The sequence below is a fragment of the Phyllostomus discolor genome, chromosome 9 (genome assembly GCF_004126475.2).
Source record: "Phyllostomus discolor isolate MPI-MPIP mPhyDis1 chromosome 9, mPhyDis1.pri.v3, whole genome shotgun sequence".
Lineage (NCBI taxonomy): Eukaryota > Metazoa > Chordata > Mammalia > Chiroptera > Phyllostomidae > Phyllostomus > Phyllostomus discolor.
Genome location: NC_040911.2, coordinates 7,764,253 through 7,781,089, shown reverse-complemented (window position 1 = coordinate 7,781,089; position 16,837 = coordinate 7,764,253). Strand labels below are relative to the sequence as shown.

Genomic DNA, 16,837 nt, shown 5'->3' with positions numbered 1-16,837 from the left:
GAACTGGAGGTCACAGGCAGGAAACGAAAAGTAACACGTATTTGGATTGGGAAGGAGGAAATAAAATGATCATTGTTCACAGATAACAATTGTGTTTATAGAAAATCTAAAAGATTTTAGAAGTCAGTTATTAGATTTAATAGTGAATTTAGCACTGTTAGCATATAAACTTATTTGTATTTCTATGCTTTATTCGTAATTAAAAATAAAATAAAAATAATAACATCTACAGTGACATTATAAAACATCAAATACCGGGAATAAACCTAATGAAAGATGTCCCAGAAACAAAAAAAGCTGCAAAGAAGAATTTAAAAACAAAGGATGTATTTTTTTATGGATAGAACACAACATTATAAAGATATCTATTTATTTATAGATTCAAAACAAGTAATGTTGGAGAAATTGATGAGCTGATTTGAAAATTTACATGGAAATGCAAAGAATTAAGAAAAGTTAATGGTGAAGGAAAGGAAAAAACTCAAAGGACTTATATTACTGAAAAATGAAAGCTTAAAAGCTACAATAGTTAAGATTTTTGGCATTTTTGCAAAGATAGACAATAAATCAGTGGAACACAGTGGCAAATCCTGAAACAGACGTATACAGAGACACTTGATTTATGATGAATGTCTCTGAAGAGCGATGAAGAAGGGATGGCATTCGTAATAAATGGCTTTGGTTCAACTGGCTATCCATAGAGAAGAATGTCTGTTGACACTTGTCTGTATACAAAAAAGCAATTCCAGATGGATCATAGACATGAATGGGAATGGTGAAACAACACAGTGTTAGAAGATAACTATTATTCTAAAGACCTTGGAGAAGCAAAGATTTTTTAAATCCTTGTTTTAGGATACGTAGAGCACTAATCATGTAGGGCGAAGCAGACAGAGAGATGGCATTAGAATTAAGAATTTAGTTTCACTGGAGGACATCACGAAGAGTGTGGGAAGGCAAACCACGTGGTTGAACGTGTTTGCAGTCCACAGAAGCAGGCGAACACCGACATCCAAACCAGACACTCCGACAAGACAGTAAGAAAAACACAAACAGCCAGGCAGAAAATCTCACATTGACATTTTACAAAACAACATCTTTAAAAGGCCAGTAAACATGTGGACTGAGTTAATCTCAATAGTCTGATTCCTTGTCATTTATGTTTCATGTATCTCTCTTTTTTATTATTGCAGACAATATAATCTTTTTTTTATTGTAATCATTGTTCAAGTACAGTTTTCTGTCATGTATCTCTTTTTAGGGACATAAACAACAGCGCTTGAAGGAGATTGGCAAGACGTACTGGCTGGGCTAACAAAAGTTATATGTATCACACACACACACACACATACACACAAATTCTCGGTGGCCCAAAGCTGTTCTAGAATTTTCTAGAAGTGCTGACACTCTGCACTCATCAACTTCTCCGGCCAGGGACTGGTCCTTAATACTCTTTGTAGCCAGTGTCAGAGTAGATGGATAGGTGGATGGATGGATGGATGGATGGATGGATCAGAACATGAAAAGAGCCTTATTCATGGAAACTACACAGAAAGCCTTTTTATAAAAGTAATATCATCCTGCAGACAGACTATGAATATCTAACCAACCCTCAGGATTAGGGTTGGAAATCCTGTAAAATTTATCAGGCTTTCCCTTGACAATACACACAAGGGTATGATTTGCAATGAATCTTATTTTGCCCAATTATGAAAATATTTCCCTCAAAACGTATATGTGTATCTGTTATATTGCTGGTGTGTTGCCAAATTAGCTTGCTATGACATCTTTTTATTAAAAACAATCCATATTTGTTGAGCCCCAACTATGTGCAAGGCAATGTGCCAGGGGCTAGGAATACAATAATAGGTAAGATATGTGTGTTCCCGACATCACTGAGTTTCCTGGGTTGTGAGGGGCTCCGGAAATCTCAGAGGTTAGTAGGATGCAGTGGGATAACAGCTGGTCAGAAAATGAAGTTGAAAAATCATTGGAGGATACGGGGGGGGGGGGGGGGGGGGCGGGGGGCGGGCCCAGGGAAGACTTCTCTCGGGGAGAGGCATCTATGTTCGGAACTGGCAAATGGTTGAGACAGAACCATGGGGGCCCAGGGGCACTGCAGGCGGGATGGATGCCGTCCGAAGACTTCCAGAGAGACAGCACGCACGGCACTTCCGAGGAGCTGCCTGCAGCCGGCTCTGGCTGGGGAGCAGAGTATGCAGGGGACAGTGGCCAGACACGAGGGAAGGGGGTTGCAGGTCCGCAGAGCCTTGCAAGCCAGGATTTGGGCTTTATCATAAGTGCAGAAAGCAGCCTCGACACGTTTTTGGTAGGAAGGGGTGACGTGAACAAGGGACAAAGTTTGGAGGCTCATGCAGAATGTCTGGTGAGAGAGCAGCAGTGAAGGCACGGGGGTGGGCATTAGCCACTGTTGTCCCTGTTGCTCCTCCCCACTCCGTTCCAGACAGACTCAAACTCGGCTGGGTGCTGGAGCTGCCCAGCTCCCCCGCTGGCCGGAGCTCCCGATTTCCAGCTGCATTTCCCTCCTCTTTGAGGCCAGAATGAATCCTTGAGTAAAGTAGTGAAAATAAAGAGGCGAATTCAAGAATACATTCTCTGTATGCTTAGTTGGTGGTGATTTGTAAATGGAAGAACTGCATATTACTTACAGAACTGTATATGATTTGTATTTGTAGGACTATATTAAGTGTGCTGAGAAATTATACCATGCCAAAGTGGAACGGGTTGACTTTACAAATGCTTTACAAGACAGCAAATATAAAATGAATAAATGGGTCGAAAATGAGACACACGGTGAGTGCAATGCTTGATTTTTCTGCAAGATTTGTCAGTTATGTGTGAAGGTTGAGAACCGTCCAAGTTCAAGTTAGGAGTCTTTTGTACATAGAAGGAACAGCTCTTCCTAATCCAAAGTAATGATCGTTGTTACTTAAAATTGCTTTAGTATTTGTCTGCAATGTGGTGTTGAGCCATCCTAATAATCTGAATGTTTTATACTTTTAAGAAGTCTTGGCTCTTACATTATGCCATTTGATTTTGAAATAATCTTGTGAGACAAAGAGGTTTTATGATGGCCATTTCATAAATTAGTGATAAGTTAAAATAATTTACTCAATTATCCTCATTATCTTATACCTGGCTAGTGAACAAGTGTAAAAGTAGGTCACAGGACATTATTTTTTTTTAAAGATTTTATTTTTTATTTATTTTTTTAGGGAGGGAAGGGAGAGAGATAGATACAGAGAGAGAGAGAGAGAGAGAGAGAGAGAGGAACATCAATGTGCGGTTGCTGGGGGTTATGGCCTGCAACCCAGGAATGTACCCTAGCTGGGAATTGAACCTGGGACACTTTGGTTCCCAGCCCGCGCTCAATCCACTGAGCTACGCCAGCCAGGGAAGGACATTATTTTTAATGACCACAATGTAGTTCATTCTAATGACCAATCCCGCATCTTACTATTCCTTCTCAGACTGAAGGGTCTTATTAAAATTATGGCGTCCTACTGTCTAAGAAATATATTTCATATCATTGCTTTTTCTAAGGATGCATACTTTAATTGAAAAAATTTTAAATCAAAATAGTATATGTCACACATGTAGTACCTTCAAGAAGAAGTACATCTTTTTTTGGTGACTTTTACAACTCACCATTGAGTCACAGCTAATGTTCTGTACAAAGCAAATAAGGAAATCTATTCCTTGTTGTCATGTTCACCGGCTGACTCCAAAGCTAGCCATTTCTCTAGCTAAGGCTTGGCTTTGTTTTATACTCTGACCAATACACGTGCATTTGCTTACCTGGCTCTGTGTTAGAAACACGACACGTGATTCGGATGGGTAAATGCAAACATTCTGCAGCATGCAGTCGGCCCTGGGAGCAAGAACGCAGTGTCTGAGTTTCCTTCTTGCTCATTAATTCATCGGAACATCAGCAGGTGGCTACTTTGGCCATTGCCACCACCCTTTTCCAATATCTACTATTCACACATCAAGAGAAACCATGAAATTCCCTTTCTATTAACCAAGAGGGCTTCTATTTACTCTTTAGTACCTAAAGGTATCCGATTACTAATACTCTTCTCCATGTGGACCATTTATTATCTCTGTTCCTTCTTTTTCCATGCTAATACATATGTACATGTGTAATTATTCTCATTTTGATAAGCATGCATACTCAATACTCATTTGGGGAAACACTGCAAATGTTGCCAGTATTGTAGTAAACCCACCTAGCTTTTATTGCCACACCTCTCCCCCTCCAATCTTCCACACATGACAAGAGCCATCCTCTTGAAACACAAACCCGATCTGTCATTACCATGCCCTTTTTTGTCTTCCAATGAATCATGAGCAATAATTTTCTACTGTCTTCAGGATCACCCCAAATTCTCACCAGACACTGAAGGCTCTTCATTATCTGGCCCCTGCCTCCAACTTCTCCAGCTTCACTCTTCCTGTAGCATCAGGGTGTCCACAATGCATTTCGCTCTTCCCAGCTTCCACGTCTTTGAGCAAACAGTCCCTCAGCTCAGCGGGCGGCCGGCCCAGAGAGGGTGCCTGTAGCCCCCGCCCCACCTCACCCCATCCACCCCACTGCACACTGAGCGCGCCCGCCGCTCTGCTCTCAGCACGCTGCAGCTGCGTGTGGGGTGTGTGCGCCCACGGATGGCATGGCCTGTGTCTTTCACTGGTGTGACTCAAGGATCCAGAATATGTAGTGCAAAACATTTAGCCAAAATCTCGTGACTGTGGCATGAAGGAAGGAATTAGCTCTTTCAACAGGACGGAGTGCTAAGGTATATAAGGTTATATTCATGCTCATCCACGAATAAAGGTCGTCTGGTGCCCGTGAGCAGGGAGAGGGTCTGGGACTTGTCTCCTGGATGCAAATCCTCTCGCCAGGACTTCTTGCTGTGGGATTTTGTGCAAATCACCTACCCTCTCCCTGCCCAGTTTTTCTCTGACAGGAACCAGAAACAATGACAGTGCCTCCTTCTCAGGGGTTTTGTGAGGAGCAAACCAAGTATCGCACAGAAAGCATTTAAAAAGTCCCGGACAGAGTCACTGCTCATAGATTGCTACAGACATAATAATTGTTATAATTCCATGATAAGAGAAATACGCTTATGTCCTCTTAAATTTTTAAGAAATGTACATTAAACCGTCAACTTTTCTTCTCGATCGATTTCTCAAAAGGCAAGATCAAGAACGTGATTGGCGACGAGAGCTTCAGCTCGTCCGCGGTGATGGTGCTGGTGAACGCCGTGTACTTCAAGGGCCAGTGGGAGTCCGCCTTCCTGAAGGGGGACACCATGCGCTGCCCCTTCAAGTCTCCGCAGGTGGGGACTCCACTCCACGGGGGGAGGGTTTCTGCTGACAGTATTTCTTTACGGCAGTTGTGGTGTTTACACAGACAAATGCTGGGTTCGCCCACGCTTTCCTCATTTTTCTACTGTGTTAACAGTATCATAGGCACAGGGGGTCCAAACGGCAGCCCGGCCCGTGCGCCCCATGCAGCCCAGGATGGCTGTGAAGGAGGCCTAACATAAAAATTATGAATTTACTTAAAACATTATGAGATTTTTTTGTGGTTACCTGGAGGAATATATTTAATGTGTGGCCCAAGACGGACAACAACTCCTCTTCTTCCAGTGTGGCCCAGAGGTACCAAAAGGTTGGATACCCCTGTCACAGACCAGTGTTGACAAAAGAAACTTTCTGTTTTCCTGCTAATGCAGGTTATGGAAACATATAATGGGAGGCATCCTGTAAATTGATATTTCTTAAAATACATTTGAAATTGAGAACAGGAATAACACATGAATTTATCTGAAGATATTCCGGCAGGGGGCCTGTAAGGAGAAAATATGACAAAAGTGTAAGTTTTATTTTTCATGATTCTAACTGCGGGGTGCACAGTCAGGGTCATTTACTATCAGTGGTTTTTCCTGAGCCAAAGCAAGTATATGTTTTCTTTTACAAAACATAAAATTATGTTTACTGAAGTTATCCATTTGTGAGTATCGGTTATATCCACTTCATCATTGATTTCTCTTTGATTTAAAACCACCTTCATAAAATACATATTCTTTTTCTCTGAGCCCATTTGTGCATAATAATCTGAGTATAGCAGGGACATTAAAGGCCTGGGAGTCAGAAACACCACATCCGGGTCCTCGCCTTGCCTTGTCTTGGCATGTTAACCACCGCAGACCTCACACAGGGGGCAAAGGGGTTCCATTAATTCTCGTCTAGTATGTCTGTCCATCCCTCAGTCCGTTAGGTTGAGGTAGAGGAGTTCAGATGTAACTTTCACACTCAGTCTTACTTTTCAAGTGGGCAATGCTGCTGAAGGGCTCTTTCTGCATTTCCCCACACCGGGAGTCTAAGACACTCGAGTGCTGGGGGCCGGTGGAAATGAAGGGCCACCGGACCGGTGGGGAGGTGGGGCATCAGAGGCCGCCTCACAGGTGGAACCACAGGGGTGTGGCAGGAGCAGGGCATCTGGGAGGTATTTGAGAGGGGGGAGAGGAGACTTGAGTGCAGAGTAGACGGGGCCAGGGTGACCCTGAGGCTGGCTCTGGTGACTGCCACCTGCACCTTCTTGCATGGATGGCAGCCAGCTCTGCCTTGAGTCCCTGACGACAGTGGCATCCCAGGGACAGGCCTGAGGGGCAAGTTCACCATGCAGGCGTCTCTGGGGGAGTAAAGAGAGGAGCACAGAGATATTTTTAAGGTATAATAAATCCTAATAAAAAGGCAGCTCTGTCTTTAGAGACGTTATCTGTATCGTTGCAACAGGAAGGACATTGGGCTGTGCTAACATTTTAGGGACAGGGCTGGCCTTGTTAGCAGAGTGGGCTGCATTTGTGGGTTCATTTGCTTTGATGAAGATGCAGCGGGCCTGTCCTCTGCAGCTTGTAATAACTGTTTAAAAATGATTTTCCTGCCTGTCTTACATACCGTATATTATAGTTACAGTGCACAGCTTCTAATAGACTATAGACTTTCTACCAATGATGTCAGTTTTGGGGAAATGAGCTCTTTGCCAAGAAGCCTCGTTTCAGCCTCTCTCCAGCATCACGCTGCCGTGTGGTTGTCACCCGGTGCGGAAATGCAAGACTGGGGCCGTGCTGTGCCGGCCCTGTTTGCACCAGGCTCACTCTGGCTGACCTGTCTCTCTGCGCAGGAGCTGTTTCCCCTCCACTGCTCCAGCTGGGTTCTTTCCGAGCTTCAAACTCTCGGTCAGAACGGAGGTCCTTTCCCGAGGGAGAGGCCTTTGGTTCCAGCACAAATAATAATCCATCCTCCTGCCATAGAACTTGCTGTACTGAAGGGAGATGTGACAGGCAGGGTGACAGGCTTGCAGGGTCACACCCTCTTTTAGGAAAGGGATGGTTTAGCGCACCTCCGTCGTGTTTCCAGATCCACAGGCGGTGTCTTCAAGGTTAGAGCTGCTGCGTTTCCTCCAAGTTAACTTGAGCAATAGTGTCAAATATTTTACAGGAATTAAGAATTTTTATAAGGCTTTATTTTTAAATTATGCAATTTTGATGTACTAGTCTGTATTCTACCTTGGCTAGAGTAAAAATCGAGAGCATTCATTTTCAACTGTAATGCTGTTTAATGACTATTTGTTATTATACAGACACTTTCAGATAAAACACTCAGTGCAAAGCAGTGTTCCAAGTGCTAGCTGTGGTATTAGCTCTCACAACCCTTACAATGATCCTGTGCAGTGGAGACTGTCGTTACGCTCATTAGACAGCTGGGACGTGGAGGCACAGAGAGGTGAAGTGACTTGCCCAGGGTCACACAGCTGGGGAATTGTAAGCTCAGGCAATGAAAGTGCGTGCCGTTACCCCTGGGATGTGCACCGACCCAACCACTATCGGTGCCTTGTCCGGAAAAACCTTCGGGAGCAAGTAAACAGAAGCTGAAGTCATTCTTCCTTTCATCCCCGGTGAATGAGTGAAACACGGTGGGCTCATTAACAAGATTTTGTGACTTGACTTCCAGTGTCCTGGGAAAATAGTCGCCATGATGTATCAAGAGCGGATGTTCAATCTGTCCGTCATTCAGGACCCAAACATGCAAGTTCTTGAACTCAGATATCATGGGGGCGTAAGCATGTACGTAATGCTGCCCGAGAGTGACCTCTCCCAGGTAAGTTGCCACTCCTGCTTTCACTAGTGGGGATGGCTGTTTGGGTATTGTTAATTGTGTGTTTATCCATCAGCTTTAAGATTTCGGGTTGTTGGAATATTAGAGACTGACCTGCTTGCTCATTTATTTGGTGAATATTTAACGAGTACTTACTATGTGCAGGCATGGTTACAGGTGTCGAGATCACCTTACCCCCTGATTAACATAATTTTATTTAAATAGTTGTAATATCGGAGCCCTCGCCTATCTCACCTACGGCAGGACAGGGGTGTGAGTTACTGTCTTCTTTGCCTTTGGCCATGAAAACTGTCCTTCATGTCTATTGAAAGTTTGACAGACTAAGCATTTTCAGGCAGGAATGATGTGATGGAGTTTTGAAGTCCTAGCCCTTTAAGAATTAACATGTGTGCTCTCACTCTATGCCGCTGCATCTCTAGGCAAAGCAAAGGCTAGGGACTGCCCTGTGACTGATGTAGCCAGAAGCAACCTAGCAGCGCAGTGCAAGGGGCAGACGGTGGTGGCCACGTGAGCCAGGCCTCAACTCTGTATCTTAGATCCCCCTGTTCTTTCAGCCCTTTGCCCTCTCCTCCCTGTCGTGAGCTTGGCCCCCTCAGTCTGCAGCCTGCACTCCCAGAAGCCTAGATCTCATCCCCCTGCTTTGTACATCCAACCAGAGGGACTATTTATTGAGCACCTACTATGTGCCAGGTGTTTCAGTTATATCATCTTGTTTGAAATGCACAGTAAGTGAAATGTCATAAAGTTGACATTTAAAAATGGAAAGTGTGATGATATAAAGTGTTGATACTCTTATTAAATTATTCACTTGACAATCTTTATACCCCTGAGATTTTAGCACACATCAATTATTTTCATTTCAAGTATTCTGCAATAATAGAAAGAGGAGCCTAGATAAAACAAGCAGTAGGTAAGTCAAAAGATAGATTTGTCCCGGTACTTATTGCCTAAGTTGTTTTTTTCTGTAATAGATTTCGCCCAATGTGTGGGTCAGATTAGTGCATGTGCACGTGTCTGCATAATCCCTCATGACTAAATAATGCTGGGGAAGCTGGCTTTGCAGTGGGCTAAATGAGGGAAAAACTCTAACTCGGAATAAAAAGTTATGGCAGATTAACTTTCAACTGGATAATTCACACACAAAAATTTGAATGAGACTAAATTTGATGACATAAATTTGGGTTCTTGATAAGAATACAGATAAGGTTGAATAACTGTGAAAATCTATTTAGGATTCCAGTGAGCCTGCCTGCATCTGAGAACAAATGCTCATATATAAAACCTGCAAACCGTGTGAATGAAAAAAATCTTCCCATTCTACGCCCGGAATAATCTATGACTAATTTTCAGGAGTTGGTGAATTTAATACGGGAATCACTTAAGGGCAGATGCTGCTGGAGAGAGACATGGGCTCCTAGCTGGGTGGTTAAGTTTCCTAGCTGTGCCCCGTGGGCAAATCTCCCGACATCGTTTTGAGTTTCAGTCATCCCCATGTGCTGAGCTGGAGAGTCCGTTTGGATCCCAGCCTGGCTGACAGTGTGGGTGGGTACGCTGGGAGATCCCGACACCCGGGCCCTTGAGGCTAGAGCTCTGTGTTCTAGAGCTCCGTGTTCCTTGCCTCGGGTCCTCTGGGGTTCGTTCCATTGGCTTACTCCTGTGAGCTGTGCAAATGTCACTGTTTTCTGTCTTCGTGATGAGGAGATGGTCAGGCAACACTGATTTAAATGACTGACTGCTGAGCTCTTTTCTCCCTCGGATGACCTCTGAATCCTGAATGCTATACCTGTTCCTATGTGGGCCGAGAAGAGAAACTCCCTGGAACATGATTATACAGTTACCCGTTGTCATAGCAGGAGAAATTAAACATGTGATTCATTAAAGAGTGCTTGAAGTATGTTTTCATCATTCCGCATTTCCAAACCCTCCAGGACTTACACATAAATACAGTACCCAGGAGGGGATCATTATGGGAAACCATATTTTTGTAGTTCTTTCATTTGTTTCTTAACCATATAGTTCTGAATTGCCTTTTGCATGTTCCTACAGGTTGAAAACCAACTGACGTTTGAGAACCTAATGAAATGGACCAATCCACGAAAAATGAGCCACCGGTACGTCAAGGTGTTTCTTCCTCAGTTCAAGATAGAGAAGGAGTATGAAATCAAACGCCATTTGAAAGCCCTGGGGCTGAGAGACATCTTCGAGGAGTCCCGCGCTGATTTCTCGGGCATAGCGTCGGGCGGTCGCCTGTATATGTCGAAGATGATGCACAAGTCACACATCGAGGTGGACGAGGATGGCACAGAGGCGGCCGCTGTCTCCGGGAACAGCATCGTGGAGAAGCTGCTCCCCGAGTCGACAGTGTTCAGAGCTGATCACCCATTCTTATTTGTCATCAGGAAGAATGACATCATCTTGTTTAGTGGCAAAGTCTCTTGCCCTTGACCATCCGATTGGTTTCCCTTATGATAGTCCCATCAACGTCAAGGAACCGCCGCCAGTGAATAGATATAGTGTAATGGGAAGCATGTGGTGTTTCCTTCCATTCACTTTTTTTTTTTAACATTGGTCAGCGATGATTTTGGTGACTCGACTCTTCTCAGACACCTGGTGGATTATCCTGATCTTGCTCTTAGCATTTCTGCCACCGTCTGCCTCACCTATTTATAAAGTCACTGTCTTTCTGCCCGCTCTCATTTGTACCACCAGTCTGACCCATAGCTGCGTAGGCGCGCATCTGGGCATGACATCTGGGAACGGTGGCCGTGTCCTCCACTGGTCATGGCAACAGGGAAACAGCCCTAGAGATCTTTCCCGAAACTCTATAGGTATCACAGATAGTCTAGTTTTACTGGAGATGATCTAAGAAGTAAGCCCAGCTGCTAGAAATAAGGGTGAGAGATAATTTTTCCTTGCTGACCTAAGAAGACAGTTGAGTTGACTTTGATGCTGATGTGAAATCAGTCTCTAAATGCAAAAAAAAAAAAGGATTTGAGATTGGGGCCAACCAAAATATTTCATTAATAACTTCAAGTGAGCGAATGTGTTTTGGCTTTTCCTTGATGGAGACTTACTTAATATGTACATAGTTTTTTCAAATATTAAAATATCTTTTAACTGTTGTCAGTTGTTATTTCCAGTATATTATTTCACATGCTGTGTAGTTTCCATGTGTTTTCTCTATTTACCAGAAGAAAGAAACACAGCAGAACTGCACAGGGCGATCGTCCTCCTGTGACCAACGGTGAGACTGGCAGCATAAGCGAGCAAGGGAAAAGAAAGAACACTTTCCAAACATAAATGTGATTTTGTTAAATGTTCATTTACGACACACGGAAGTTACTTTTACAGCTACTCGCATGGGCTGATGAGTTCATTTTAAATACTGAAATTTAAATTCGTAAGAGGAAAGGATTAGCATACATGAATATTTACAGTAAGTCACAGGTAGCTTAACAGAACAGATCAAAAATAAATTGAGAATCAGTAGACCATGCTGAACTTCCTAATAGCCTAAGGCATGGCTCTGCGGTGCTCAGTCCTAGACCTGGCAGACACTTGTCTTTCAACAAATATTGTGGAGTCCGTGACTATGGCATGGATGAATGAATGAATGAATGTGAGATGTAATCTAAAAGATGTAGAGAAGTTGCTAACAGAAGTAATTTGGTTACTGAACTGCCACACTGAAATGACTGTGATGTCCTTCAGAGATCTTTGCAGGTATATTTTTGGTAGAGAGAAACTGGTTTTTCTGATTTACTGCATTCCCACTGATGGCCATTCAAAAATGACATGCTCCCAGACCCTGTTCTTAGGGGGACTTCGGTTCCCTCATTTGTAGGATTAATTTGGGGACCTGATAGCTTTCTTCTCAAGTCTCTGACTCTTATTTAAATTAAAGCCATAATCCCTACGAAGGTGCAGGAAAGATAAACATTTCTGAATAATTTTTCTGTTTAAAGTCTTCATTTTCATGATCCCACTTAACACTCACAACATCCTTGTCGGGTCTCTACAATTACCCCTATTTTATAATCTCCGTATCTTGCTGTGTATAATGTGTACTTTTTTGCCTAAAATTTTAAGGGAAAAATAAGGATGCATGTTGTACATGGGTAGCCCTAGTTCTGTATCTATATAAACATTTTAAATTCTTTTATTTATGCTAACGCATTGAAAGTGTAACTCTAGGAAACAATAACAATATTCATGTGCAAAATATACTGGCTTGGAATATGATCATTGGTTTTGTTTCTAAATATAAATACATAAAAATTGAGTTAAACAATTAAAATGATTTTTTTTCCTGAAAGTTTGGGCCAAAAATGTGGTTGTACATTATACACAGCAAAATACGGTAGGCTCAGAGAGGTCAAATAAGTTACTCACATGTATGACAAAAGGCAAAGTTCATGTTAATACTCAAGTTTGTCTGATTCAAAACCTCTCTGCTATAAAGACTCATTTTAGGCTATTTCAACTAGCTGTCCTTCCGCAGAGTAAACATGTTTTCTCAGACTCTGTGGATCCAGGTAGAATAACCTGGTATAGCCAGAGGCAGGTTTTTGAGTGCAGGGCAACCCCATGAATTACCAGAGCTCAGGCTTCGTAAACAGTTAAGCAAGGATGTCAATTGCTTCACAGACTGAGAAACAGGTCTCGGTCTATACATTTACTTCTATTTTCTCGTGAACTTGAACTCCTCTCAGCCCCATTTCTTGCCCACTCTTTACTCCATTCTTAGTTATCTGACAACACGCAATAGAAATACCCTGATGTCTTACAGGATTTGACTTCCATGTCAATGCGAAGAGATGGATAGCTTTCCAAGCAAGTGGCAACATTTCTGTAAAATGTGACCCACTCTGCCAGCCAAATGATTTAAACTTGCTCTTCTCTGCGTAGGAATTCTTCAGGCTGCTTTACTGGAACCACACCCTTTGGCCTGGAGACATGGCAGCTGGGTCTCCGGATGCTGGCAAGACACTCTCTTAAGTTACGTCAACAGAAGAAAGAATTATGACTTTTCTATTTATGTTATCACTCAAAACCAGCCATTATGAGTTTTTCTTTTTAGATGCTCCTGAGGGGCCTCACCTTATAGAGTCTCTTTCCCCTTTTAGAACATCAGGACAAATGAGGCATTTTCCTAAGACCATTGGACCTCCCTAGACTGAGATACTGCATTTATGCCAACAACAGATGGGGGGAGAGTTTCACTCCAATGCCAATGACTTAATGGAAGCCCCTTAAGGTGTCTGCAGTGCAATATAAGATAATGGTGCAGCCACCCAAATATAGGCTTTCAGCCTCTTGTATCCAAAACCCTGACCAGGTACCCCAAGCAGGGTCGGGAGTAAGGTGAGGCAAGCCAAGCTCCGAAGGGAGCAAAATTTAAGGAGGCACTATTTCTCAGGAGTTAGGGTTTGCATGACTGAGCACAAGTGCTTCCTTAAATTTTGCTCAGTGGGGTGGCTCATCCTCAAAGAGGTGCTCACTTCCAAGTTCAGGGTTGCAGACCATAGAGTCAGAGCTTCCTTAAATTTTGCACCCTAGGATCTTCCTTCATTCTAGTCCCAGTGTGAATCCCTCGAGGCCATCAACTCCAGGTGGTTCTTCCCAATAACCCCTCACACAAAGGGAGACGCAGGATGTGATGCTACAGCAGCAGGGATCCAAGGGCCTGCCTGATTGCACCAAGCAGCAGGTTGAAAAACAAATGCTGAGCTTTCCCTATTGTCTTCTAGCCTCTGTCCCCTAAACACTGCCCAGGGCGAAGGAGGGTTAGTGCAGGGAAGAAGGAAGGAATGGCGGACTACTGCTTCTTCGAACACCCCATTGTTCTGGCTCCTTGGGAGTGGCCCCTGAGCCCCGTGTGGTGGTGGGTGGACAGCCTCTGTAGGCCCCAGGCCCAGGTGCGTCCTGCCGGCCCCACAGACACCAGAACAGGAAGCTCCGTCTTTCCTTAATAGATATTGGAGAACGGTTTCACAGAAGAAAGTGGGATACAAATTCTGTGGGATTCTAATGTGCTTAGTTATATTTCTACCCCTCTTAAAAATATGTATAAAAAGCAATGCTCTCCATTATATGTGTTAATGGCAACACCAAGCCGTGGGGGAGGCGTGCCCTCTGAGATGATTCTGCGATGTTTCTGCGATGGTGGGAATGGGCTTTGCCCGCTGCGTCCTTACCCTCTCGTTCAGCCAGTTCTTTTGTGCATTTTGGAAAACTCAGAGAGGTCATGCGTCTATTAGGGTTAAAACTATAAGCTGGTACTTTTTTGTTATTATCTAACTCAGTGAACTTACCTAAGCTGACACAACAACAACAATAATGAAAATATTCACTGACATGTTCGACCACCTACTGAACGCAGGCACAGTTACACAAACATTACAGACATTATGTAATCTGATGCTCACCCGAGTCTTGTAAGGAGCCTGTTACTTAGCCACTGTTGCAGAATAGACAATAGAGACTGGAAAAATGAAAAGAAAAAAGGCCCATGGTCATAAATATAGAATGTGACAGAGCTGGAATTTTGATTCCAAAATCTGTGTTTTTGTTGCTTCCACAAAGCCTCATTTTTGATCAGTTTAGATTTTACCAAATAGAAGCAACTCTTCTCCTAATTTGAGCTAGACTGTTAAGTGGTGGTATCTGGACCTACGCTTTTGTTGTTGTTGGTTGCCTTGGTGTTCCGGAGCCCAGGTAAAGAAGTGGGCTCGCTCAGTGCTGCAAACGTGCAGTTCTGCTCTGACGTCTTGAAAGAGATGCTCTGACCACGTGACTGAGAATGCCTCCTCTCTCTTGTGTCCACTGTCCACCCTGGCTGTGGTGCTCTTTGGGACGAGAGGCAACAGTGCTTTTCAGATAGAAAAGGAATGTCATACACTTGTCGTTGTACCTGGAAGACAAGCAAGGAATGGTTTCAAGCCCCTCTTGTTACGGAGATTTCATAGAAACCCACTCTAAACACGAGAGAATATCCACCTTCACTTAAGGTTACCTATCGCACTGGCTCTTTAAGAAATGGGTGCTGGTTAGTGGCACCCCCTTCAGAGGGACCTGGAAGTGTGCATTTCAGAAAGACCAAACCACAACTATGGCTTCAGGTTGGGTGAGGTAGTCTCATGATTCAATTTGTTTTTCTCTTAAAGGTAACCCTCAAAGTTTTTTCCCTAAAAATATATTAAATTATTTCTGGCCTTGGTAGGAAAATTAATTTCCAAGTGATTATCCTTACATACTCAACAAAGTACAGGTTTAGATTTACAAGACACTTTAAAAAATATTGAGCCTTTAAAACAAAATTCTCCATAGTACTTTTATCCTATTTTGGAAGTAGATGTGTTATTTTTTAGCTCTCTAGTTGTAAAATGAAAGTCTGATGTAAAATATAGACCTCGATAAGCTTTCACAGTAGATTTAGGCTTTGGGCTGACCTTAATTCATTGGGAGGTGATTTACTTACTGCAGACTGGAAGTGAAGTCAGGTGATGGGGAAGACCTATGAGATATTCCTGGAATTAAGAGGCAGGTCATGAAACTAATGAAATATTGGATGTGAACTGTAATTGAATGTTTTATTAATTTAAAAAAATATTCAGAAGAGAATACAGGCAGGTTATTTGTGAAATGGGTGTGATCTTTTTTTTTAAGATTTTATTTATTTATTTTTAGATAGGGAAGGGAGGGAGAAAGAAAGAGAGAGAGAAACATCAGTGTGCGGTTGCTGGGGGCCGTGGTCTGCAACCCAGGTATGTGGCCTGACTGGGAATCGAACCTGTGACACTTTGGTTCACAGCCCGAGCTCAAACCACTGAGCTTTGCCAGCCAGGTGAAATGGGTGTGATCTTATGAAACAAATCAAAGCTGGTGGAAAAGCTTTCCAGTCAAAATAAAAGGTTCCAGGCAGGCTCTGCCCATCACCCTCAGTTTTCTCACTTCTTTCCTGAGTGCCCACAAGGGTGCTCCACTCCAGGCTGCAGCCAAAACAGAACATGCTATTTAATATGAAAGGGTGGATCTGTACCTTATAATTAAGTCTCTAAGCTATCAAATGTATTCACTCTCTTAAATGTTTTACCAACAAATGCTTGAAATTATCGGTTACTTTAAAATTTGTTGTAGTTGATTGTAAAAGTAAAGAGGGTTTATTCTTGTAAATAAATATTTTTCACGCAAAAGAAATAGTGAATGACTTTAAGGAAAAATGGAATACCCTAGCCAAACACAATAGTCACATCTGTAAGTACTAGAAGTATCTTTCCAAAGAATATTGCCATCAAATATTGAAGTCACAAAACAAACAGCGAATGTAGCATTTTTTAAATTTGAGATTCGAGGGCCACATCCCTGAAGCTTCGGATTTGCAAGAAGTGCTTGAGTATATTCATTTTTAAGTAGCCCTTGTAGGTCCCTTCAAGGACCAGCCCAGTTGGGGGAGTGCAGTATAAGGAAAATGGGGTAAGACATTTTTAGCAGGGTTCATAGAGAGATACTTGAAGGGGTAAAAATAGCCCAAAGCAAACAGACTCGTTAGAGGAAACAGTTAATAAAGCAGAATCTTTAATTTCACAGTAAAATCTGGTCTATTTGGTTGAGATACACAATACAGATACCT

General features: G+C 43.0%; 2 protein-coding genes across 2 annotated transcripts in view; both read left to right on the top strand.

Annotated features, from left to right (window-relative positions):
• The window catches only part of SERPINB7 (serpin family B member 7), a 44,854-nt gene extending 33,662 nt beyond the window's left edge, over positions 1–11,192 (top strand). Inside the window, exons 5-8 of the mRNA XM_028524950.2 lie at positions 2,697–2,814; positions 5,218–5,360; positions 8,041–8,187; positions 10,252–11,192. Coding sequence (XP_028380751.1) covers positions 2,697–2,814; positions 5,218–5,360; positions 8,041–8,187; positions 10,252–10,650 — 807 coding nt within the window. The 3' untranslated portion in view covers positions 10,651–11,192. The remainder of the gene's footprint in view (positions 1–2,696; positions 2,815–5,217; positions 5,361–8,040; positions 8,188–10,251) is intronic.
• The window catches only part of LOC114506937 (serpin B8), a 207,608-nt gene that overhangs the window by 108,844 nt on the left and 81,927 nt on the right, over positions 1–16,837 (top strand). The window lies entirely within an intron of this gene.